This window comes from Rhinoraja longicauda, chromosome 6 (genome assembly GCF_053455715.1).
Source record: "Rhinoraja longicauda isolate Sanriku21f chromosome 6, sRhiLon1.1, whole genome shotgun sequence".
Taxonomy (NCBI): domain Eukaryota; kingdom Metazoa; phylum Chordata; class Chondrichthyes; order Rajiformes; family Arhynchobatidae; genus Rhinoraja; species Rhinoraja longicauda.
In genome coordinates, this window is record NC_135958.1 from 10,726,273 (window position 1) to 10,753,313 (window position 27,041).

General features: G+C 46.7%; 2 protein-coding genes across 2 annotated transcripts; one reads left to right on the forward strand and one right to left on the reverse strand.

Moving 5' to 3' along the window:
- Nucleotides 1-7,969: 7,969 nt before the first annotated feature.
- On the reverse strand, nucleotides 7,970-17,543 carry LOC144594794 (uncharacterized protein F13E9.13, mitochondrial). The gene is made up of 6 exons (XM_078401652.1): nucleotides 17,404-17,543; nucleotides 16,063-16,145; nucleotides 12,871-13,051; nucleotides 11,425-11,575; nucleotides 10,297-10,424; nucleotides 7,970-8,422 (listed from the first exon to the last, which is right to left on the reverse strand). Exons 1-6 carry the CDS (start codon nucleotides 17,474-17,476, stop codon nucleotides 8,232-8,234), a joined length of 807 nt encoding a protein of 268 aa, XP_078257778.1. The 5' UTR covers nucleotides 17,477-17,543; the 3' UTR covers nucleotides 7,970-8,231.
- A 1,281-nt stretch (nucleotides 17,544-18,824) lies between these two features.
- Nucleotides 18,825-26,608, forward strand: ccne1 (cyclin E1). The gene is made up of 9 exons (XM_078401653.1): nucleotides 18,825-18,905; nucleotides 21,732-21,895; nucleotides 22,010-22,145; nucleotides 23,527-23,673; nucleotides 23,754-23,849; nucleotides 24,050-24,184; nucleotides 24,818-24,929; nucleotides 25,051-25,208; nucleotides 26,293-26,608. Exons 1-9 carry the CDS (start codon nucleotides 18,828-18,830, stop codon nucleotides 26,407-26,409), a joined length of 1,143 nt encoding a protein of 380 aa, XP_078257779.1. The 5' UTR covers nucleotides 18,825-18,827; the 3' UTR covers nucleotides 26,410-26,608.
- Nucleotides 26,609-27,041: the final 433 nt, after the last annotated feature.

A 27,041-nucleotide genomic window follows, 5' to 3' on the forward strand; every position in this document is an offset into this window, starting at 1 on the left:
ATGAAATTGGACAAAATAAATATTTGATCATTATTTTTCTTCTCAGAGTGTACCAAGACATTCAAAATACTCCAGAAAATGGAAATGTGAAAAGTGGGAAGATAATCACTCTAGATTTCACTGAGAATAATGGTTTAAAGTCATTCCCCAACATGTCTCTGCTTGCGATCCCACAGTCCCTCATCATTACAGTCGCCCATTTCTCTTTTTTTCTTTCATCAGGAAAACCAAACTGAAGGTAGACACAAAATGCTGGAGTAACTCAGCGGGCCAGGCAGCATCTCTGGATAGAAGGAACGGGTGATGTTTTGGATCGAGACCCTTCTTCCGTCTGAGAGTCTGGGGAGAGGGAGACACAGCGATAAGGAAGGGTAAGGTGTGAAAACAAGATATCAAAAGAGATGTTTTCAAGGAAAATGTAAAATAGATCATTGTTAGCTACTGTAGGTCCTGAAACGTCACCCATTCATTCTATCCAGAAATGCTGCCTGACCCGCTGAGTTACTCCAGCACTTTGTGTCTATCTTCGGTGTAAACCAGTGCCTGCAGTTCCTTCCTGAACAAACCGAACTGAAGATTTGTCAGACACAAGGAACTGCAGATGCTGGAATCTTGGGGAAAGCACAAAGTGCTGGAGGAACCAGTTCAACTGCAGATGCTGGAGTTAGCATATGATGAGCATAGGGCATCATCCTGGGCCTCTACTTGCTGGAGTTTAGAAGGTTGAGGGGGGACCTCATTGAGACTTACAGAATAATGAAAGGCAGAGATAGAGTGGATGTGGAGAGGATGTTTCCACTGGTGGGAGAGTCTAGGACTAGAGATCATAGCCTCAGAATTAAAGGGAGCTCTTTTAGAAAGGAGGTGAGGAGAAGCTTCTTTAGTCAGAGGGTAGAGCAGCATCTCTGGAGAGAAGGAATGGGTGACGTTTCGGGTCGAGACCCTTCTTTAGGGTCTCGACCCAAAATGTCACCAATTCCTTCTCTCCAGAGATGCTGCCTGTCCCGCTGAGTTACTCCAGCCTTTTGTGTCTCTCTTTAGTTTAGTTTCATTTAGTTTAGAGATACAACGCAGAAACAGGCCCTTTGGCCCATCGGGTCCGCACCGACCAGCGATCCCCGGACACTAACACGATCCTACACACACCAGCGTCAATTTTACGTTTTACACCAAACCAATTAAACTACAAATCTGTACGTCTTTGGAGTGTGGGAGGAAACCCGAAGAACTCAGAGAAAACCCACGCAGGTCATGGGGAGAACATGCAAACTCTGTGCAGACAGCACCCATGGTCAGGATTGAACCCAGGTCTCTGGCGCTGTGAGGCAGCAACTCTACCGCTGCGCCACCGTGCCACCACCTTCCTACATATTCTGTCTGCTTCACTGTGAAATCTCCTCAAGGTATGTCCACTATGAAGAAGTTCTCCACCTCTCTCCAATGCATATCTCATTTCCCTCCCCCATAACTCTGCCTGAAGAAGGGTCTCGACCATTCCTTCTCTCCAGAGATGCAGTCTGTCCCGCTGAGTTACTCCAGCATTTTATGTCTATCTTCGGTGTAAAACGGCATCTGCAGTTCCCTTCCTATTCAGTTAGTTTAGTTTAGTTTAGTTTAGAGACACAGAATGGAAACAGGCCCTTCGGCCCACCAAGTCCATGCCAACAAGCGATCACTCGTTCACACTAGTTCTATGTTATCTCACTTTCACATCCACTCCCTACACACCAGGGGCAATTTACTCCTGGAAAATAATCTTTGTGAAAGATGCACTTTGATCTTTTTGAAACATTGTTTGTTTAGTTTAGAGTGGTTTAGAGATACAGAATGGAAACAGGCTCTTTGGCCCACCGAGTCCGTGCCGACCTTCGATCACCCGTTCACACTAGTTCTGCATTATCTCCACTTTTTCATCCACTCCCTACACACCAGAGGGCAATTTACAGTGGGCCGATTAACCTACAAACCCGCACGTCTTTGGGATGTGGGAGGACATTGGGACACCTGGAGGAAACCCACGTGGTCGCTGGGAGAACATGCAAACTCTACACAGACAGAGCCCACTGGCGGTGTGAGATAGCAGCTCTACCCACTGCACCGCCCATAATCTGTAGTAACATCACTGAACTCGTGATTTGGAATGTGAGGTTATTATTGACATGAAGTTAGGTTCATAGGTTTTGTTTTTTTTGCATTAATTTAGATTAAACTACATCTTTGCACTATTCAGCTGTATTCGTTATTTTATTTATAGTTGTATTGATAGTTTACTCTGTGAACTTTATACGAAGTAGGAATCTCATTGCATCGTGTTGCTTATGACAGTAAACTAATCTGCTGTGATCTGTATCTGATCTTATTCCACCCCATATCTTTTAATCATTACCTGCTGATCATCGAGTGATACAGTGTGGAAACAGGCCCTTCGGCCCAACTTGCCCACACCGACCCATCTGCACTAGTCCCACCTGCCTGCATTTGGCCCACATCCCTCTAAATCTGTCCTATCCATGTGCCTGTCTAACTGTTTCTTACAAGTTGGGATGGTCCCAGCCTCAACTGCCTCTTCTGGCAGCTTGTTCCATACACCCACCACCCTTTGTGTGAAAAAGGTTACCCCTCAGATTCCTGTGAAATCTTTTCCCCTTCACCTTAAATCTATGTCCTCTGGTCCTCGATTCACCTACTCGGGGCAAGAGACTCTGTGCATCTACCTGATCTATTCCTCTCATGATTTTATATACCTCTATAAGATCACCCTTCATCCTCCTGCTCTCCAAGGAATAGAGACCCAGCCTCCTCCACCTCTCCCTATAGCTCAGGATCTCTTGTCCTGGCAAGATCCTTGTAACATTCTCCAATTTCACCCTCCCATCACCAGATACAAGATCCTTCTCCATCCTGAATTCCATTGCTGTGAATGTCAGTGGCCGTAATCTGTTCCCTGTTTGAACGTTGGGGGAAATTGTGGTGTTCATTCTTTAACACTCTCAGGTGGGACAGTGAGAGACGGGAACTCCTCCACAGGACACATGATGGGACACCGGCTTGCAAATCCAATTGTGTACTTTCTATTTGTTTGTCAGTGTTGTTGGCAAGTTCAGTGTTTACGCCTATTGGTGATGACCCATGAAAACCTGGTAGTGAGTTACCTTCTCAAACCCACCTCTCCTCACGCTGAAGGTATGGGGTCCCTGTTCATTCCCCCCATCGATGCTACCTGACCCACTGAGTTAATCAAGGACCAGTCTCACCCCGGCCACTCCCTCTTCTCCCCTCTCCCATCGGGCAAGAGGTACAGAAAGAAGTGTGAAAACAAAAGCACGGGCAGATTCTTCCCTTCTAGGGTCACACGCGCAACTTCAGTAAACATGTATTTCGTGCTGATGTAAGGTGGAGCTTTAAGAGCTGCATTGTTATCGCTGTTTAGCTTTTGTCCTTTATTGCGATTCGTGTTTATATTCAGATGCCATTTCTAAGGTGTGAATAATCATGGATAGTACAGCATGATCTCACTCCAGCCAACTCACCCCAACCTACAATTAATGAACCATGACCTCGGCATTGCTACCAATAGCCTGAAATATTCTGCCTGAGGGTGAAAAACATTGACATTTGTTGCACAGTGTTACAATATCTTTGACCTTTAGCTCCAGGATTGATGAATGACTGAAACCATATTGTTTCCAATTATTTCTGTACAATTAATCCTCTCCTCTCGAGTGAAGGCCATCATAAACCTCAGTGTGAACATCTTTATTCCTCTTATATGGCTTCCAGTTTTTGGCATGCATTGATCTTAGTTTTGTTTGGTTCATTTATCGTCACGTGAAAAGCTTTTGATGCGAGCTAACCAGTCAGCAGAAAGACAATACATCAGATCACAATCGAGCCATTTACAATGTACAGGTACATGATAAAGGGAATAACGTGAATAGCATTTAGTGCAAGTAACCTTTCACTGACAATAAACTAAACTGTAACTGGAGATAAAGCCAGTAAAGTCCTATCAAAGATAGTCGGAGGGAATTCAAAAGTCTGTTGGAATTTGATGAGATTGTAACTGTGGTTAGCAAGCGAGTAAACAAGGATATAACTGGACTGTTCAGCTTTCTGTAGATACCAATTTGACCAATTAGCGTGAGGCATCCTGGGCAGCAACGATGAACCTGAACAGTGGCAGGCGTGTGCAGTGAATGTGCATCGTGTACCGAGAGTTAGCTCCGTATCTGACTTTACGCACTTGAATGGGAGGGAACGTCAGTAATGGTGGAGAAAGGAACTTCAGGTGCTGGTTTAGACCGTAGACACAAAAAGCTGGAGTAACTGGACAGGCAGCATCTCTGGAGAGAAGGAATGAAGAAGGGTTCCGACCCGAAACATCACCCATTCCATCTCTCCAGAAATGCTGCCTGTCCCGCTGAGTTACTCAAGCTTTTTGTGTCTATCGTTAGTAATGGTAGATCCTAGCAAGGAATCAGGGGAGGGAGGAGGATATGGAGAAGGTATTAGTGGGAGATGTAGCTTGGAGAGTTGGGATGGGGTGGAGATGGTGGGGTTACGAACAGCTGACTTACATCTCTGCTCAAGGACAGAATCCCCCTCGTTCTCACCTTCCACCCCATCAGCCAGCGTATCCAACAACCAACGGGACCCCACTACTGGCCACATCTTCCCATCCCCTCCCCTCTCTGCGTTCCGCAGAGACCGTTCCCTCCGTAACTCCCTGGTCCACTCGTCCCTTCCTACCCAAACCACCCCATCCCCGGGCACTTTCCCCTGCAACCGCACAAGATGCAACACCTGTCCCTTTACCTCCCCCCTCAACTCCATCCAAGGACCCAAACAGTCTTTCCAGGTGAGACAGAGGTTCACCTGCACCTCCTCCAACCTCATCTATTCAATAGTCAATAGTTGTTTATTTGTCACATACACATAAATGTGTAGTGAAATGAAACATTACCCGCAGTTGAACAATAAGACCAATAAGAATATCAATAAAAATGCAATAACACATACAATCACAAACTAACACCACACAAAAAGAAACATCCATTACAGTGAGTCTCCTCCAATCCCCTCCTCCCTGTGATGGAAGGCCACAGTCTTTTCTCTTCCCCTGCCGTCTTGTCCCGCGGTCAGGCTGTTGTCGTTGCCACGTCGGGGTGGTCGGGGCTCCCGACATTGAAGCCCCCGCCGGGCGGTGAAAATCCCGCGGCCTATTTCAGGCTGCGCCGGACAGTGAAAGGTCCGCGGCGGGCCGACCCAAGCCCCGCGATTCGGGGCGGGCGAACACGCTGCCTCTGCCGCTGCCGGTGCTCCCGATGTCGGCCCCCACCCAGGGGCCTGCGGGCTTCCGACATCCACACGGCCCTCGCCGGAGCCTCCGGAGACGAGTCGCATCTGCTCCCGCAGCATCCGCAGGCGGCCAGCGCCGCAGGTGGTGAGTCCGGGCCGCGGGCTCTGCGAACCAGAGCCCCAGGTGGTCCCAGGTGCATGGCCGGTGGTAGGCCGCAACGGGAACGGGGACACGACACAGAAACAAAGGTCGCGTCTCCGTTCGGGAGAGAGAATTTTACAGTTCCCGTTCCCTCCCACCCAAACATAACATACAAACCTTACACCATATTAAAACTACAATTCAGACAAAAACAACAAAAAACACAAAAGACAGACGGACTGCAGGCAAGTCGCAGCTGCGACGGCAGCGCTGGCTCCTCCCCTTCCATCCTTTTATTGTATCCGCTGCTCCAGATGTCAACTTATTTACATCGGCCAAACCAAATGCATGCTCGGCGATCGTTTCGCTCAACACCTTCGCTTAGTCCGCCTTAACCAACCTGATCTCCCGGTGGTTGAGCACTTCAACTCCCCCTCCCACTCCCAGTCTGACCTTTCTGTCATGTGCCTCCTCCAGTGCCATAGTGAGGCCCACTGGAAATTGGAAGAACAGCACCTCATATTTCGCTTGGGCAGCTTGCAGCCCAGCGGTATGAACATCGACTTCTCCAACTTTAGATAGTTCCTCTGTCCCTCTCTTCCCCTCCCCCTTCCCAGTTCTCCCTCTATCTTCCTGTCTCCACCTATATCCTTCCTTTGTCCCGCGCCGACATCAGTCTGAAGAAGGGTCTCGACCCGAAACGTCACCCATTCCTTCTCTCCTGAGATGCTGCCTGACCTGCTGAGTTACTCCAGCATTTTGTGAATAAATACCTTCGATTTGTACCAGCATCTGCAGTTATTTTCTTACATCTCTGCTCATGTCTCAAGGACTGCACCGTGAGATGGTGCTAACTTTCTGTCACTGTGAGTATCAGACCACACTGCCCCATGCTGATGTGCCTGTCTGGAACTGCAGGGTGCATTAAGCAGGTAGTAAATGCAACATCTGACAGCTAGACGACAAAAAATGTTGAACATGTCTCCCACATTTACCTGAATGCAGCCTGCATTAGAGGGTTTCAACAACAAGGAGAGGCTGGATAGCCTTGGATTGTTTTCTCTGGAACGTCAGAGGTTACGGGTGGGAGACTTGAGAGAAGTATATAAAATTATGTGAGGCATCGATAGTGTAGAGATTGGGCCACACTGTGGCAAGGATGGGGGTTACACGTGGACAGGTCGCATGTAATTCTAATTAGTTGAGTGTTCTGTAATGAGCGAAGTGTCTGTTACCTTGAATAATAAGCTGAATTTGTCAAAACTTTTCTTATATAAATGGAAATGCTCTATTTTGTACTATTTTCTTATTAGCAGTTTTGCCAAGAGAAAAATGTTCTGAAGTTTACTATAATTAAACTAGCTTTACGAGTTAACGTTTTACAGTGAAGTGTGTGTATGCAATTGAACATATCAGCAGTGCATATACTTTTCTAGAGAGGAGTAAATACAACGTTCCTGCAAATATTCCAGTGTTACCAGAATTTATACGATGCAAATATTAATTTCAGTTCCCTCTTTTCCTTTAGGGCTGTTTTTGTTGTTCATCGCATTCCCAGAAGCACATTATTATCTTTGATTAGAAATGTTGTGTGGTCCACACAAGTCGTGTGTGCAGCATGTGCAGCCAAACTACAGGCAGAGGGCAAGAAACGGAGTCTCACGAGGCAGAATCCTGTTGAAAGACTGGAGCGACTAGGCTTGTATACACTGGAATTTAGAAGGATGAGGGGAGATCTTATCGAAACATAAGATTATTAAGGGGTTGGACACATTAGAGGCAGGAAACATGTTCCCAATGTTGGGGGAGTCCAGAACCAGGGGCCACCGTTTAAGAATAAGGGGTAGGCTATTTAGAACGGAGATGAGGAAAAACTTTTTCAGTCAGAGAGTTGTGAATCTGTGGAATTCTCTGCCTCAAAAGGCAGTGGAGGCCAATTGTCTGAATGCATTCAAGAGAGAGCTAGATAGAGCTCTTAAGGATAGCGGAGTCAGGGAGTATGGGGAGAAGGCAGGAACAGGGTACTGATTGAGAATGATCAGCCATGATCACATTGAATGGTGGTGCTGGCTCAAAGGGCCGATTGGCCTCCTCCTGCACCTATTGTCTATTGTCTAATCCAGCATGGAAACGGCACTCTTGACAACGAGAATGTCCCAAAGCTATAAACAACCTCTTACACTCAGACATCGGACACTGTAACTCCAGAGTAACTCGTTATTCTGACTGTTCAATACCCATCTGTCCAAATTCTGTGTCCAATGTACCATTGTACCAAAGCCAATTAACCTACAAACCTGCACGTCTTTGGAGTTCGGGAGGAAACTGGTACTTTTATGCCGGAGAAAACCCATGAGGTCACGGAGAGAACATACAAAGTCCGTACAGACAGCACCTGTAATCAGGATCGAACCCAGGTCTCTGGTGCTGCAAGGCACCACCCTAATATACCATGCTTTGATCTGAATCTTCAGTGACATATTTATTTATTTCAGAGTTCAAGTAAATCCCATTTTACAATATTCAGTGACATATTTATTTATTTCAGAGTTCAAGTAAATCCCATTTTACAATCAAAATAAATTTATGAGTGATTTCAATCTTCATGCATTCAAAAAGACTGAAGTCAAACTATTTGAAATGAATGCAGACGACGAGAGCACAGGGCATCTGTGAAGGACGAGTACCGATTGTGGCAGCATTAAAATAAAGTTAGTTTAGTCGAGGTACAGGAGCAATCTCGATGTTGCTTTACCAAACTGCTGCAGGGCTATTGGAGCAGATTTGCTTTTCATTTCCTCAGTTGGTGTATTTTGGACATGAATTTCTTTATTCGATCAGCGTCCAGTTCATTGGCCCAATATCCTGCTTTCTTAAAATGTGAACCAATGATGAAGGCGTCGGCTGCCATGTACTGCTCCATGTTGTCATAGCTCACCCCAGAGCCAACCAGCACAGGAATCTTCAAAGCTTCTTTAACCTCTGCAAAGAATAGAGGATGTTCGTGTATAATATTAACACTAATAATCGTTACAATATCAAATGCCTCGTTTTGGAGAAGATTAAGAACTTGAACATAAAGTTTTCAACTTTAACCTGGCGGCACGGTGGAGTTGCTGCCTCACAGTGTCAGAGACTCGGGTTCCATCCCGACTACGGGCGCCGTCTGCACGGAGTTTGTACGTTCTCCCCGTGACCGTGTGGGTTTTCTCCGAGATCTTCGGTTTCCTCCCACACTCCAAAGACCAGGTTTATAGGTTAATTGGCTTGGTATAAATGTAAATTGTTCCGAGTGTGTGTAGGATAGTGTTAATGTGCGGGGATCGCTGGTCGGCGCGGACTCAGTGGGCCAAACTAAACTAAAGAAATAGCATAATACAGCCGAATGACTTTGTTTATTTAGATTAAAGATACAGCGTGGAAACAGGCCCTTCGGCCCAATGTGTTCACCCTATGATCACCCGTTCATATTGCCTCACTGCACTAGAGACCTGGGTTCAATCCTGACTATGGCTGCTGTCTGTGTGGAGTTGGCACGTTCTCCCTGTGACCGCGTGGGTTTCCTCCAGGTGCTCCGGCATTCCCCCACATTCCAAAGACGTGCGGGATTGCAGGTTAATTGGCCCTCTGGAAAATTCCCCTGGTGTGTGGGATACGAAAATGGGATAACATCGAACCAGTGAACGGGTGATCGATGGTTGGTGTAGACCCAGTGGGCCAAAGGGCCCGTTTCTACGATGTATCTCTAAACTAAACTAAACTAAACCAAATAAAAAAACAGCTACAGCCACTTTACCAGGTTCTATGACTGTAAAAGATTGGGTCTGAAGAAGAGTCTGAGCCGAACGTCTGCTATTCCTTCTCTCCAGAGATGCTGCCTAACCCGCTCAGTTACTCCAGCACTTTGTAATTATAATAATAATAATAATAATAATAATAATGCATTACATTTATATAGCGCTTTTCAAACACTCAAAGACATTTTACAGGGATTACTAGAACATAGAGAAGTGAATAAATAGATAAATAAGTAAACGAACAGAAAAATGAGACAGAAGGTGAGGTGACGGTCAGTGGTTGAAGGCAGTGCTGAACAGGTGAGACTTCAGTGATGTTTTGAATGTGGTGAGTGAGGAGGAGTCTCTGACGGTTTGGGGTAGTGAGTTCCAGAGGGTGGGAGCAGCGATGGAGAAAGCCCTGTCCCCCCAGGATCTGAGTTTGGTCCGGATGGGGGGGGGGGGACAGGAGATTGGCAGCAGCAGAGCGGAGGGTGCAGGTGGGAGTGTGCCTGTGGAGGAGGTCAGTCAGGTAGGATGGGGCCAGGTTATGGAGGGCTTTGTAGGTCATGAGGAGGATTTTGTACTGGATTCTCTGGGGGATGGGGAGCCAGTGGAGTTTGTAAAGGACGGGGGTGATATGGTCACGGATCGGGGAGTGGGTGAGTAGACGGGCAGCGGAGTTTTGAATGTATTGAAGTTTACTGAAGTTATCTTTGGTATAAACCAACATCTGCAGTTCCTTGTGTAGGAAGGAAAGCTGGAGTAATTCAGCAGGACAGGCATCTCTGGAGAGAAGGAATGGGTGAAGTTTCGGGTTGAGTCCCTATTCAGAAGAAGGGTCTCGACCCGAAACGTCACCCATTCTTTCTATCCAGAGATGCTGCCTGACCCACTGAGTTACTCCAGCTTTTTGTGTCTCTCTGCAGTTCCTTCCTACACTCTATGACTCTAAGTCTATCTGCCTACCATTGTTTGTATATTCTTTGGTGTTGGAAATAAAAGGCAATGGTGTTGATGACTGACTTCATTTGCAAGGCTACTGTTAGACAGCAGCAGCTCAAACAAGGACGCATGTACCTTTCAGCTCTGCAGGATCCGCCTCCACCCCCGTGGCTATTCCAGTCACGACGACACCGTCAGCCAGGAAGAATTCAGCAGCCCGACCGGTCTCTGCTATACTAATGTCTGCAGTCAGGGCGTGAGAGCTGGAAGCAAACCAGTGAAACTAAATGCATTATTTCAGCAGCAGACAGTTTTAACAGTGACATGCTTGTGCTTTTCAGTTGCAGAGGAACAAGACCAGGCAGCAATTTAAACACAAGGACGAGGACTTTAAAGTGGAGACACGAGTGTATTGGCAGACTTTCAGCAGCTCTAGAGATGGGAGACTGGTCAACAGGAAAATAGGTTTTATCTGGATGGGGATGAACGATGGAAATGATTCTTGAATAACACAAAGTGCAGGAGGAAATGAGCAGCTCAGGCAGCATCTTTGGAGGGAATGGATAATGACGATCTGAAACGTCACTCATTCCTTCTCTCCAGAGATGCTGCCTGTCCCACTGAGTTACTCCAGCTTTTTGTGTCTGTCTTTGGTTTAAACCCCAAATGCTGTCTGTCCACTCCCTTCCCAGATGCTGCCTGACCCGCTAAGCTCCTCCAGCATTTTGTACTTTGATCTAGATTCCAGCACCTGCAGTTCCTTGTGTCTCCAGGGAAATAATCCTCACTGAGCAAAGACATTAGCAATGCTAAGGAAAATGGAAAGTCTGAAATCTCCAGTTACTACAAATCCAAAAGAACAGAAAATGTTGGCAACACTCAACAGATCAGGCATCATCTGTGGAATCAGACGCTGTCTAAACATTTCAGGTCATGGAGTCAGAGTAATACAGTGTCCTTCGATCCCACATGCCCACACCGGTCAACATGTCCCAACTACACCAGTGCCACCTGCTGCGTTTGGGCCATATCCCTCCAAACCTGTCCTATCCATGTATCTGTCAAACTGTTTCTTAAAGGTTGGGATAGTCCCTGCCTCAACTACCTCCTCTGGCAGCTTGTTCCATACACCCACCACCATTTGTGTGAAAAAGATACCCCTCAGATTCAGGTCAAGGACTCTTTATCAGAACAAAGGAGAATACTTCTGCAGTTTGTATATGCTAATAACTGGGTAGAAATAATTACTAATATCAACAGTACCTGTGCTTTTTCTTAATGTCAGCAAAGATTTGAATGTTCTCAGCTCCTATTTGCTTGCGGTATCTAAGCAGGTCGCCAGCACATGCATCGAGAAACCCTTCATCTGAAATTTGTGAGAACACAAACCCTTCAGCCCGAATAAAATCAGCGTCTAGGAAAGAAATAGATGGAACGTTCAATATGTTTATTCGGAGAGTGGACATACTCTAAACGAAAAATTATACAGGAGGACAAAATAGCTGGATGCATAGATCAGTCTAGTGTAGTTCAGCTTAGGGATACAGCGTGGAAGCAGGTCCTTCAGCTCAGCGAGACCACGGCAACCATCGATCACCTGTGCACTAGTTCTACCTTACCCACGAGGGACAATTTACAGAAGCCACTTAACCTACAAACCTGTACGTCTTTAGAATTTGGGAGGAAACCAGAGCACCTGGAGAAAATCCACGTGGTTACAGGGAGAACATACAAACTCTGTACAGGCAGCAGCTGTAGTGAAGATTGAACCCGGGTCTTTGGCGCTATAAGGCAGTAACTCTATCACTGCGTCCCTTTCACATTATTTCATTCTCTTCCGAATTTAAGCTGTCCTTTGTAGGACTCAAGGAGTTGGACAGGCTCATTGCCACAGACACTTTAATAATGTCAGATTGTTGACATTCAAGGGAAATCTGTGGCTGTGAGAGAACAGAGAAGTGACTTCATGGTTGGACAATTAAAATGGAAGATATTACTACAGCTTGTTAAAATTACCGTGCTTAAACGATGCTTTTGATCTGTAAATAATACGCATGCACATTTTTAATATAATCGTTGTTTTTGGGATAATGTAGGAAAATAACTGCAGATGCTGGTACAAATCGAAGGTATCACAAAATGCTGGAGTAACTCAGCAGGTCAGGCAGCATCTCAGGAGAGGAATGGGTGCCGTTTCGGGTCGGTGACCCTTCTTCAGACTTGTTTTGGGGATTGTCTATTAGGTTTCAGGGTGGATAACCAAACCAACCAAAGAATGAGAGGAGATTTCATTGAAACTTAAATAACTTGCCACTACAAATAAAGACACAAAGTGCTGGAGTAACTCAGCGGGTCAGGCAGCATCTCTGGAGAACAGGTAATGTTTCGGCTCAGGATCCTTCTTCAGACTCCCTGAAGAAGGGTCCCGACCTGAAACATCACCTATCCAATGTTCTCTGGAGATGCTGCCTGACCCGCTGAGTTACTCCAGCAGCACTGTTGTCTTTCCTTTGTAAACCAGCATCTGCAGTTTTAAGTCTCTCTCTCCACAGATGCTGCCTGACCCGCTGACCTCCTCCAGCATTTTCTTTTATGTTCAAAGACTCTTGTGTGTCTGTGGTAATAGAGGTTGTTCTAACTTCTAAACGCATGCACTCCATTTAACAGATGATCTGGGCTTGGAATGGAATTGTTCACAGATATACAGACCTGTGGCCAGTGCGACGGCCATGGCTTGTTGATTGGCTGCAGAGAGCATCTGGACACCGAGAGGAAGGCTGGGGTAAGACTGTCTGACCGCAACGCAAATGGCGGCCATGATCGCGGTGACCTCCGGACCCACTCTTGGACTGTAGGGAATGTCGTGCATATTCTCCACAATCAATCCATCCTTTGGAACACCGGACAAATCCAGGAAATATAGATAAATAAATATATTTGAACGTGATAATCTTTACTTCATATCAAAAACCAATTCCAATCTCTAGAACATAATGGTGCTTTATGGTCACACGTGCAAATACAGAGGAATTCCTCTCTCACAAGCTAGAGTATTGCCATTCCTAATCTCAATCCCTCAATTAGCAAAATGTTCAAAAATAGTCCATGAAATTGTAATATTAATGAAATTGCTTTTCTCTCTATCCCATTTTGGACATTGGACTTTGTCTCTGAGAACGCTCGGGTCTCTACTCTGTATCCTGAACTTTGCTCCATCTATTATACTGAGTTTGAATTGATTGTATGAACCTATCATATTATCTGATCTGATTGAAAAACAAAGCTTTTCACTGTACCTCGGTACAAGTGACAATGACAAACTTAAACCTAAAGGTATTTCAGAAAATATTGATAATATAATTCGTCGTGGCTATCCCTCGAGGTCGAGGATGATGTTCCAAAGAATGCAGACCCCTGTGCGTGTGTTTGTTTAACGTGTACTTGATGTTGCACTCCAAGAAGCACACGGTCCTTCACAAATCAATCAACTAATTCCAATGGCAAGGGAACCAAGACGACTGGAGCTGATAGATCGGTTGCAGCCTTCTTCCGCCTTCACAGCCATTGAGTTCAAGATAACTTTGTCCGCCTGGTCCGCCGTTGAAGTCTTGTAGGTTGGATCCTTCTTCATCCCGACCCTCATCCTCGATCTTACTGCCATGGGTGGCCCTACCAGAAGCTAGTGCTTCCGACGGCATCACTCTCGGAATCATGAGGGCAGGCAAGCCTCTTCACCACAAACAAGGTGACCGATCCAAAGAGGATAATATAAATATTAAATGAACTAATTGTTTACTTAAATTACTGAGATTATTCTAACCACAGAATATTACTGAAGTCATGAATAAATAGTTTTTAAAATTTCAAATACTAATTCTGTTTACCATTTTAGGTGAGTTTAGTTTATTGTCACTTGTACTGAGGTACAGTGAAAAGCTTTAGTTGTGTCAGCGGAAAGATAATACATGATTACAATCGAGCCATTCGCTGTGCACAGATACAGGATAAAGGGAATAACGTTTAGTGCAAGGTAAAGCTAGTAAAGTCCAATCAAGGGTCTTCAGTGAGGCAGATAGTAGTTCTCCAGTTGTTGGTTGAATAATTCAGTTGCCTGGTATTAACTCTGGACACAGAATTACACCTTGCTGTCAGGTCAGCAACCTGATTCTGATTCACAAATAATAATGCATGAATATTTTAAATTTAATCTTTGTCTTTATGGGATTGTCTATTCGATTTCAGGGTGGATAGGCAAACCGACCACAGAATGAGCCGAAACGATTCAATTGTGTAGGAAGGAACTGCAGATGCTGGTTTACACCGAGGATAGACACAAAATGCTAGAGTAACTCAGCAGGACAGGCAGCTGCTTCTCTCCAGAGATGCAGCCTGAGTTATAGACACTGCCTTAAATGCTTAGTTACTCCAGCATTTTGTGTCTATCTGCAGATAGATTGTTTCGTGTAGGAAGGAACTGCAGATGCTGGTTTACACTGATGACAGACACAAAATGCTGGAGTAACTCAGCGGGACAGGCTGCGTCTCTGGGGAGAAGGAATGGGTGACGTATCGGGTCGAGAACCTTCATCAGATTGTTTCCTCCGACATTGTCAACCTTGCCTGGCCAGGCTGACCACTGCAACTCTGACTCAGTGCCGCTACCAGGACAACGGGCCTACATGGCGAAGATCAGATTCGTTTTGTAAACAACCTTCGACATGAATCATATAAAATGGCGACAACAACATGGTGAATCTTGTGCACTGTCTCAGTGTAATTTACAATTCCTACACTCTTATACTTAAGTATGATTGCGCTTATGTGTAGTAAGTTTTTTACTGAACAGTACACAAAAAAGGAATTTACCTGTACCTAGGTACATATGACAATGGAGTGCCATTGAACATTGGAGTGTACAATCACAAACTCAGAATTAGTGGTTGGCTGTTTGGAAATGAGATGAAGTGGGCTGTTAATTCTCAATTGTTGAGTTCATTGAAAATTGATCAATAGATTGATGAACTTTTAAGGGAACTGAGGGATATGGGGGTAGTACAATGTAAAAATAGGCCATGATCTCACTGAATGGTTTTAGAGACTGGAAAGCTCCAAACAACATATCAAGGTAGACACAAAATCCTGGAGTAACTCAATGGGACAGGTAGCATCTCTGGAGAGAAGGAATGGGTGACATTTCGGGTGGAGACCCTTCTTCAGTCTGATTCCTTCTCTCCAGAGATGCTGCCTGTCCCGCTGAGTTACTCCAGCATTTTGTGTCTACCTTCGATTTAAACCAGCATCTGCAGTTCTTTCCTGCACGACATCTATCAGAGTATTTGTGGTCAGTCTGAAGAATGGTCCCGACTCAAAACGTCTCCTATCCATGTTCTCCAGTGATGCTGCCTGACCCGCTGGATTTCTCCAGCTCTTTGTGACTTTGTTCGTAAAGCAGCATTTGCAGTTCCTTGTGTCTCTCTCTGTGGTCAGTGTCACCGCCTATCTCTGCAGATATTCTGTTACCATCCCTACACTTATGCATTCTGCCACCACCCCCCTGTGCTAATACATTCTGCCACCATGTAATGAGATATTCTACACCCCCCACCCCCAGCACTGATATAATCTATCACCCCGCTCTGTATTGATACCTTCTGCCACCAACCCCTGCACTAATACATTCTTTCACCCCTCACCCTGCTCTGAAGAAGGGTCTCGACCGAAACGTCACCCATTCCTTCTCTCCAGACATGCTGCCTGTCCCACTGAGTTACTCCAGCGTTTTGTGTCTATCTTCGTGTTACAATCTGTCACACACCCCCACCTCCCCACCCTACATTGATATGGTCTGCCACCTCCGTTGCACTGATACATTCTGCCCTCCCATCGCGGCCCGGTACTCACGATGCCGGCCTCCACGTAAACGGCCGCTTCCTCACACGCCTTCTCCACTATCTGCGGCACAGAGAGGTGGTGCCGCGGCGCACCTGGGGGCAAGAGGAGAGGGTGAGGGGCTGAGGGCAAGGGGAAGGAGTGGGGAAGAGAGGAGGGGGGGGGGAATGTGGGGTGAGAGGGGGGTGAGAGGGGGGGTGAGAGCGGTGAGAGGGGGTGAGAGGGGGGTGGGGGGTGAGAGGGGGGGTGAGAGGGGGGTGGGGGGTGAAAGGGGGGGTGAGAGAGGTTGGGGGTGAGAGGGGTTGGGGGTGAGAGGGGTTGGGGGTGAGAGGGGTTGGGGGTGAGAGGGGTTGGGGGTGAGAGGGGTGGGGGGTTGAGAGGGGGTGAGGGGTGAGTGAGAGGGGGGGTGAGAGTGGGGGTGGGGGGTGAGAGTGGGGGGTGAGAGTGGGGGTGGGGGGTGAGAGTGGTGGTGTGAGAGTGGGGAGTGAGAGTGGGGGTGGGGGTGGGGGGTGAGTGGTGAGAGTGGGGGTGGGGGGTGAGAGTGGGGGTGGAGGGTGAGAGTGGGGGGTGAGTGGGGGTGGGGGTGAGAGTGGGGGGGTGAGTGGGGTGGGGGTGAGAGTGGGGTGAGAGTGGGGGGGTGAGTGTGGGGTGAGAGTGGGGCTGGGGGGTGAGAGTGGGGTGTGAGAGTGGGGGTGAGAGTGGGGGTGGGGGGTGAGAGTGGGGGGGGGTGAGAGTGGGGGTGAGAGGGGGGGGTGAGTGGGGAGGGTGAGAGTGGGGGGTGAGTGGGGGGGGTGAGTGGGGGGGGTGAAAGTGGGGGTGGGGGGTGAGAGTGGGGGTGGGGGGTGAGAGTGGGGGGTGAGAGTGGGGGTGGGGGGTGAGAGGGGGGTGGGGGGTGAGAGTGGGGGTGAGAGTGGGGGTGGGGGGTGAGAGTGGGGTGGGGGTGAGAGTGGGGTGAGAGTGGGGGTGGGGGGTGAGAGTGGGGGTGGGGGGTGGGTGGGGGGTGAGAGTGGGGGTGGGGGGTGGGTGGGGGGTGAGAGTGGGGGTGGGGGGTGAGAGTGGGGGTGGGGGGTGAGAGTGGGGGTGGGGGGGTGAGAGTGGGGGTGGGGAGTGAGAGTGGGGGTGGGGGGTGAGAGTGGGGGTGGGGAGTGAGAGTGGGGGTGGGGGGTGAGAGTGGGGGTGGGGAGTGAGAGTGGGGGTGGGGGGTGAGAGTGGGGTGGGGAGTGAGAGTGGGGGTGGGGGGTGAGAGTGGGGGGTGAGAGTGATGAGAAGTGAGGGGGAGGGGGTGAGGAGGAGGAGGAGGAGGAGGAGGAGGAGGAGGAGGAGGGGGCGCTGTGAGCTGTGTCTGGGCCTCACCTGGCAGCGCCCGCAGGTGCACCATCCCCAGCACGGCGCAGCGCACCGAACCCCACAGCCGCTGTAGCCGCATCCCGGCCCCGGACCCCGGGCAGCGGCGGCACTCGAGCGGGCAACGGCCGACCGCGGGGCGGGGCTTGTTGTTGGGGGGAAAGGGGGGAGGGTTGGGGGTGGGGCCTGGTGGTGGGGGCGGGGCCTTCGTGGTGGGGGCGGCACCTGGTGGTGGGGGCGGCGCCTGGTGGTGGGGACGGGGCCTTCGTGGTGGGGGCGGCACCTGGTGGTGGGGGCGGCCCGGGTGGTGGGGGCGGGGCCTTCGTGTGGGGGCGGCGCCTGGTGGTGGGGGCGGCGCCTGGTGGTGGGGGCGGTGCCTGGTGGAGAGGGCGGGGCCTGGTGGAGGGGGAGGGGCCTGGTCGAGGGGGCGGGGGCGGGCGCGTTCCACTCCCGCCACGGATTTAAAGAGGCCAGCGCAAGCGCGCTGTGGAGACAGTGCTGACGGCTGCGGGTGAGCGCGGGAGAAAGGGAGAGAGTGGGAGAATGGGAGCGAGGGAGAGAGGGAGAGAGGGAGAGAGGGACACAGAGAGACACAGACGAAGGGAGGGACTCAATGATGGCGAGAGGAGGAAGAGAAGGAGTGCGAGGGGCCGAATGGCAGCTGGCAGGGGTAGCGGGACAAGGGGTTGTATGGCCACGGGGATGGTGTGAGAGGATGACTGGTGGTGTGGGTTAGGAGAGGGATGAGGGGCTGAATGGTCGTGGGGGAGGAGGATGATGAATGGTGGTGGTGTGGGATAGCAGCCGGAGAGGGGCTGAATGGCTGCAAAGGGGGAGGATAAAGAAAGATGGTGGTATTGTGTTTAGAAGGTGGTGAGAGGCTGAATGGTGGTGGTGGGTGATAGGGGAGGCATGAGGGGCTGAATGGTTGTGGAGGGAGGAGAAGTCAAATGGTGGCGGAGAAGAGTAGGGGGTGGAAGGGTGTGAAGGGCAGATGTGGAAAAACCTTTTTCACCCAGGGTTGTGAATCTGTGGAAATCTCTGCCAAGGAAGGCAGTGGAGGGCAATTCACTAGATGTAATTGAGAGAGAGTTAGATTTAGCTCTTAGGGCTAAAGGAATCAAGGGATATGGGGGGAAAAGCAGGAATGGGGCACTGATTTTGGATGATCAGCCATGATCATATTGAATGGTGGTGCTGGCTCGAAGGGCTGAATGGCCTATTTACCTGCACCTACTTTCTATGTTTCTATGTCAGTGAGGGGATTTGACTCTGTCCCTCTCACTCACAGGACGCCCCTCACGAACACAGCTGCCTGGAGGATGCCCAGGAAAAGGTGTGTGAATGCCCATCCAGTCTGTAATGGTGCCCCGGTCTGTACTGTGCTGTGCTGTGAGTTGCCTTTTAATTGTAATTCAACTTTCAGTGGAAGAATGGAAGACCATTCAACAAAGCCGGCCAAAACGAACGAGGTACTGCGATCTAGAAAGCGAAAGGCAGCTGCTGCAATTGTGAGTTTACCGACACACCAGTGTGTCATAGTCCAGTAGTGTGTGACATAAAACTCTGAATTTGGTAATCACTATCCTTTGATCGTAGTGTTTGCACGATTTGGATGAAATTACTGAAGAATGGGCAGTGAAACCATTTGAAGATAAGGTATGGCATGTTGGGTTCATGTTTAATATCGAAATGGTAATTTCTGAAGAAGGGTTCTGACCTGAAACATCATCTGCTCTTTTTTTTTCAGAAATGCTGCCTGATCTGCTGAGTTGCATCAGCATTTTGTGTCTATCCTGCTAGTTTCTCTAGCTGCAAATACTGAATAAACTGCTCCTATAAAGGCAGGACACTGTCCTTTCACCATTTTGCATAAACTGGATTTTATTCTGGCATTTAGTTTCATTTTTCCTGTATACATCAGCCTACATCCTCTTAACCTTGCGGGTTAAGTTCTTATCGTTGCCCAATTTGCTGAGTTTCTCCAACATTGTTTTGCTCAAAATCCCAGCATCTGCTGTTCCTAATCTAGGATCTATTTGGGTTTCTAATCTAGGAACAATAGTTAGGAACTGGAGATGCAGTCCTTGAACATTGTTCCCGATCTAATTAATAGAAAAATCTTGTCCTGTGCATCTGCCATGGTTAAATTTCCTACCCAATTCATTCCTTTTAACCAAACCTGAATGATTCTTTCCTATTTCTGTGGCCATCTCAAATCTGGCTTGTTTCGGGATGATGCTCCATCTTCACTCAGTTTTTCTTGTTTTCGTAAGTTCATAAGTGATAGGGGTAGAATTAGGCCATTCGGCCCATCAAGTCTACTCCACCATTCAATCATGGCTGATCTATCTTTCCTTCTCAACCCCATTCTTCTGCCATCTCACCATAACCCCTGACACCCATCAGGAGTTTTAAATGCGCTTCAAGATAATAATTGTCAAGTCAAGTCAAATTTATTTGTCACATACACATACACGATGTGCAGTGAAATGAAAGTGGCAATGCCTGCGGGTTGTGCACAAAAAGAATTACAGTTACAGCATATAAATAAAGTTAATAAGTTACTATTAGTGTCGAAATTTAGTCTCTGGGGTTATAAAAGTTGACAGACCTGATGACCTGTGGGAAGAAGCTCCGTCTCATCCTCTCCATTTTCACAGCGTGACAGCGGAGGCGTTTGCCTGATCGTAGCATCTGGGGTGGCAGGAGTCCCTCATGATCTTACTTGCTCTGGATCTGCACCTCCTGATGTATAGGTCCTGCAGGGGGATGAGTGTAGTTCCCATGGTGCGTTCTGCCGAACGCACTACTCTCTGCAGGGCCATCCTGTCCTGGGCAGAGCTGTTCCCAAACCAGACTGTAATGTTGCCGGACAGGATGCTCTCTACAGCCCCAGAGTAGAAGCAATGAAGGATCTTCAGAGACACTCTGAATTTCCTCAGTTGTCTAAGGTGGTAAAGGCGCTGCTTAGCCTTACCCACCAGTGCGGCAATGTGCGTTGCCCACGTCAGATCCTCTGCGATGCGGACTCCCAAGTATTTAAAACTGCTCACCCTATCCACAATCGACCCATTTATCTCCAGTGGCGTGTACGTCCTTGGATGTTTAGCCCTTCTGAAGTCCACAATCAGCTCCTTTGTTTTAGTGACATTCAAGAGGAGGCTATTGTCCTGACACCAGAGTGCCAGATCAGCCACCTCCTCCCGGTAGGCCTTCTCATCGTTGTTGGAGATCCGGCCCACCACCACAGTGTCATCAGCAAACTTGATGATGGAGTTTGAGCTGAACCTGGCCCCACAGTCATGTGTGTACAGGGAGTACAGTAGGGGGCTAAGGACGCAGGGTGAGGGAGCTAGATGTGTGTTCCCCCATCCTGACCACTTGGGTCCTGGCAGTGAGAAAGTCCAGGACCCAGGCACACAGAGGGGTGCTAAGCCCCAGTTCCAGCAGCTTCTCAACCAGTCTGCTGGGGACTATTGTGTTGAATGCTGAACTAAAGTCAATGAACAGCATTCAAGTTCACTGTTGCAGGTTTTCACAAGTTCCACATTCCCAACCCTTGCGTAGCCTCATCATGGAATGACACTGTTAGTTTGGACAGCAAAGTGCCTTCCCCAAATGTTATCACACAGCAGTTGTTTTAATGGCAATCACCAGTGTCATTGTCCCCTCTATTGTTTGTTGGCTCTTTGATTAAATCTAGAATGCTTGAGATTCTTCAGCTGGTCGAAATGGAACTCTCATCAGATGGTTTGCGTGGCTTCTGAGTAATGTAATCACGTTTTAGCTTTAAAGTAATCGGGAGCATTTTGTCAACACAGCTGGGGAAATTACTTTCAGCACTCCACCGGCCAGAGTTGAGACTTTCCTAAGGCAGTTATAAAGCCAGTAATACTGCTAAAGACGGACACAAAAAGCTGGAGTAACTCAGCGGAACAGCAGCATCTCTGGAGAGAAGGAATGGGTGACATTTTGGGTCGAGACCCTTCTTCAGACTAGACCCGAAACGTCACCCATTCCTTCTCTCCAGTGATGCTGCCTGTCCCGCTGAATTACTCCAGCTTTTTGTGCCTACCTTTGGTTTAAACCGGCATCTGCCGTTCCTTCTTGCACAGTAATACTGCTATACCATTTCACCCCCATGACAGTGAAAGGTGATGTTTTGGGGACACAGCTATGCAGAATCTTGACTTTTCCATCATAAATGGATTTGTGCCTACTCCCAAAAAACCCCCCCACTGTGTACGCAAAAACAGAATTTCACTGTACCTTCGTGGTACATGTGACAATGAAGTATCTACCTTATGCATTTGCAAAATTGACTTTAATTGCAGGATTGTTGGAAAATTAAAACCAACTGTGTGAGTCCATACAGATTCATTTCATCACGGAAAAATCCCGATGGCAATATTACAGCATACTCGACAAGTAATATACTTTGTAAATTCAAAAATGTATTGGTCACCCCAGCTAGAGCTTCACCATTACCAGCCTTCTGGTGAGTTTATTTAGTTCCACTGTACACTTGTGCATATTCCATATAAGTATCTATTATCCATGTTAGCAGATAATAGAGATTTACACTATCATGGTATTTTAAAAATATAAACAGCTGGGCCAATGGAGATGATGTATGGAATGCTCTTCTGAAAAAGGAACAGATGTATCTGCGAGACAAAGACTTTTTACAAAAACACCCACTCTTGCAACCAAAGATGAGGACAATTCTTTTGGACTGGCTAATGGAGGTAAGGACACCTCGTGGAGAATTTGTTATCATGGTTTGATTTTCATTTAAACAAACACGTGAACCTGTCTTGGGAAAGAGGTTTTCAATCAAATTCTAAAGCCATTGTTGTGTTATTTGTGGATGTTGGCAAAGCTTATTGCTTATTTCTAGTTGTCCTTTAACCTGTTCACTGCCACCCCTGAGTATTCTGTGATCATGGCCAATAGTAGAAAAAAAACATGGCATGTAAACAGGTTAAAATAGGGTCAGCAAGCAGTTGCCCTAGTCCTTGTTGGAACATTAGGGTTTTGATCCACAGGAACAAAGTCCATGTTAGGATGGTTGTGTGAATAACTCAAGAATGGTATTTGCCATATGAGACCACCAGGGGGAGCCGCACGGTGGCTGCCTCGCCGACAGTCTGTCCTTTTCGTACTTTTTGTTATTTTTAGTAAGTTTTTAAAGTTTGTGTTAATGTTCTCTGGTTTGTTTTATGTGGGGGGTGGGCGGGGTCGTGGAAAACTGTTTTTCAATCTCTTACCTTGCCGGAGACGCGATTGTTTTCCGGATCGTATCTCCGGTCGCTCTGCGGCCTAACATCGTGGAGCTGGGGGCCTTGCCTGGGACTGACTTTGAGCCCCCGCGTGGCAGTGGAATTACCATCCAAGCGTGCTATTCCTTGCCTGGATCGACGCTCCAATGCGGCCTGTGGACTTTAACATCAAGGAGCTCGCACTCGGATTGAGACCGGTCGGGAGCTCCAAGCCGCACGACGTTCTAGGAGCCCCGATCCGGGGTAGATCGCCCGGCATGGGGGAGCTAAGATTCCCCCCCCCGAAGCAGGAGCTTGATCGCCCTGACGAGGAAGACCTGCCGCCGGCTACGGGAGTCAAGATCGTCCCGTCAACGGAAGATTAGAGGCTCCCGACCGCTGGAGGACAAAGAAGGGAGAGATTGAACTTTTTATTCGCCTTCCATCACAGTGAGGAATGCGGAGGATGTTCATGTTAAAATGTATTTTGTGTGTCCTGTTGCTTTTTATTGTTATTACTGTATGGCAAATTACATTCCTCGTAATATTGCAAAACATACTTGGCTAATAAAGTCTGATTGTGAATATAAAAGTTGTCTTGAGTCTTCCAAGCAAGAGGTGAGAAATTTGGAAAAGGCTAAATATTGAAAGCCAAGTTGTCATCTAGCAGTCTGTTGATAGTCAGTTTTAAGTTAATAACCCACTAAAACCCGGAAATAGTGAATGGTATAATTGTACATCCTGAGAGGGGAATTGTGCACTGGGTTTTATTATTGGTTTGCAGGAATGCTTTTACAAATTTAAGAATAACTAGAAGTAGTTGTAATGAAAACATGTTAACTTTGATTTTTCTTTAACCATTGGAAAGGTTTGTAAAGTCTACAAGCTACACAGAGAAACATTTTATTTAGCACAAGACTACTTCGATAGGTTTATGGCAACACAGAACAACGTTGTGAAGACACGGTTACAGCTTATTGGTATCTCAACTTTATTTATTGCTGCAAAGCTGGAGGTATGGCAACATTTACAAGCAAGTGAAGTATTGTGTGTATTTCCAAGTACACAGAACACTTAATTCTAACACTTTTGCAGGAAATTTACCCACCCAAGTTGCACCAATTTGCATCTGTAACTGACGGGGCTTGCATGGAAGAAGACATTCTTGACATGGAACTTGTTATTTTGAAGGTAAAATTAAAAGTATTATAAAATTAAAGTATTTCAAATAATAACTAATATACAAGATGGCTGAAGAAATAGAATACATGGTTTTGTACCACCTTGAATAGACATTAAAAATGATCTCCATTAATTCCAAAGTATTTACAAATGCTGCCAGTTGAGCTGAATTGTGTAACAGTTTATCTAATGTTTTCTCATTATTTTAGGCTCTCAAGTGGAGTTTGTGTCCGGTCACTGTTGTGTCTTGGCTTAACATCTACATGCAAGTTGCTTATTTGAAGGAAATGTATGAAGTATTGGTACCACAATACCCCCAGGAAATATTTATTCAAGTAATGGAGGTAAATGCATCTTGAGTCATTTGTTTTGGCTACTGTTGACAAATCCCGAGTCAAATATCTCAATTTGGTATCTGTGGCTTAACAACAAATCACAGTAAAAATTAACATTTTTCATGGGATTCTGAAGAAGCAAGTGGAAGGAAATTACGGCTGGACTGTCTGGGTCAAAAGCACTCTGAGCACAGCAACTTGGTTCTTAAATATTCAACCGAAACAGGGTTTCAAAACCATCGTCAAGAATCCAGAGGTTACACTACTATTGGAAAAAGCATCTTACTCTACCTTGGTACAGGTGACAATAAACTAAATTAGAAACAAGTTTCATCCTGAATGACTAGTTACAAGTTTAAATATATATATTTTTTAAATGCGTTCAAATAACTTTGTCCCCAATTGTGAAGAATCTGGGAGACGTGCAGTATTGCACAAACTTTCTCCTGACTACTGGAAATACTAGGCTAGATTTCCATAGATCCCTGTACATACACAACATGGAATTGGATTAACCACTTCAATGGACTGGTGTTTGAAGGGGGTGGGGTGATGAAAGGAATATTCTTAAATACCCAGTTTCTTCTGCTTTTTGACGGTAACTGCATTAATAACAGCCAAACTTCTTTGTTCTCTCCATAGCTGTTGGATCTCTGTATCTTAGACCTCAAGTGTTTGAAGTTCCTATATGGAGCTGTGGCAGCTTCAGCTTTGTATTTCTTTTCTTCTTGTGACTTGGTTCACAAAGTATCAGGTAGGATTCTTACTATCATGCAACAAAAGCTTTTCACTGCACCTTGGTACACGTGACATTAAACCTAAACTAAACTGTATAATGTGAATTTATTTCAATTAACAATTGAATTAATGTTTAGGTTTTGAATGGAGTGAAATAGAAGGTTGTGTAAAATGGATGATTCCTTTTGCCATGGCCTTGAAGGAAGCAGGAAGCATAAAACGGAGGAATTGGAAAGGCATCTACCCTGAGGAAATGCACAATATACAGACGCACTCCAACAGTTTGGTATTATTGGTATGTTTTGCATGCACACAGGACTAGACGTGTTATAACTGTTAACTTACACCTTGGTACAACATGAAGGGGGGGGAGGGGGAGATGGAACATGGATGCTTGCCTCTACTTTTTAAACAAAGCAGTTAGATCTTTAGCCTTTTTCTGATCAATCCTGTAAATATTCAAGTGGTTGGGTTAATTATTTGGGTGACACTTTATCTTGGTGCATTTATCCTGAGCTCAGGATGATAACATGGTCAGACATTTGCTATTGAGGGCGTGCAGCGTAGGTTTACTAGGTTAATTCCCGGAATGGCGGGACTATCATATGTTGAAAGACTGGAGCGACTAGGCTTGTATACACTGGAATTTAGAAGGATGAGAGGAGATCTTACCGAAAAGTATAACATTATTAAGGGGTTGGACACGTTAGAGACAGGAAACATGTTCCCAATGTTGGGGGAGTCCAGAACAAGGGGCCTCAGTTTAAGAATAAGGGGTAGGCCATTTAGAACTGAGATGAGGAAAAACTTTTTCAGTCAGAGTTGTGAATTTGTGGAATTCTCTGCCTCAGAAGGCAGTGGAGGCCAATTCTCTGAATGCATTCAAGAGAGAGCTGGATAGAGCTCTTAAGGATAGCGGAGTCAGGGGGTATGGGGAGAAGGCAGGAACGGGGTACTGATTGAGAATGATCAGCCATGATCACCTTGAATGGCGGTTCTGGCTCGAAGGGCCGAATGGCCTCCTCCTGCACCTATTGTCTATTGACACTGAAATGTCACTAACGAGGCATGTCACAGAGTTTGGCTACTCACCATGTGATTGAAGAGCAGGCATGCTGCGACCTGGACCTGAACAATAGTTATCATTGGCATGACTGGAAATATTACCTGCAGGCTTCTGCTGGATCTTGCATCTGTACTTTGGTCGCCGTATTCCTTTGTTTTACAACAATGATTAAACTCAATATTTCATTAAAGTATTGAAATCATAAAAAGCAAGAACCATCAAGGTAACATCTGCAAACTGTTTTCCACTGGTGGAAACAAAATAATTGTTTCCAGTCAACCTAATTCGGTAACACTTTGCATTATTTCTGAAGGACAAAGCTCATTCGAAGCAGGCGCTGCTATTGGAACAAAGTTCACCTGCATTGCTGGGTCTTTTAACCCCACCACAAAGCGGCAAGAAGCAAAACTCCAGGTGTGGCTCCTTGTGAAACCCAATTGAACAATGACACGGAGTGGGTGAATGTTTCGTGCTGAGGAATACGAATGCGAATATGCTGTAATGCAAGAACAGGTGGGCCTTGATGTGTGTGATATTGAAAGCTGAACACGGCCCGGAATTTTACTTGCATCCTTCCAGCGGCTGTGTCACTTAATTCTGGATGTTAAAGATATATATTTGTTTTTAATATTGACCTTGTAGCCAAAAACTCCAACCAAATAAGGAGTACTTTTGAGTAATCCTGAAAGCTGCTAGGGAGGGTGGCTCTGATAAATGACCAGTAAGGTTATAATATTGATTTATAAAATTGTTTATGAACTTTAAGCTGCTATGTTTATTTTAAATAAAGGTACGTCTACATTCTTTGCCCCTGTTTCATCTCTAAAAAGGCAGCTGGCTGCACAGACAAAAGGATGCGGGTCCATACATTCCACCCAAATAGCAAGTGGTCGGTCACGTGGCAGTAGTGGATGGGGCTTTTTAGGATCACCTGTATTCATGTGAGAGGAGTAGAATTAGGCCATTTGGCCCATCAAGTCTACTCTGCCATTCAATCATGGATGATCTATCTTTCCCCCTCATCCCCATTCTCCTGCCTTCTCCCCACAACCCCTGATTGCC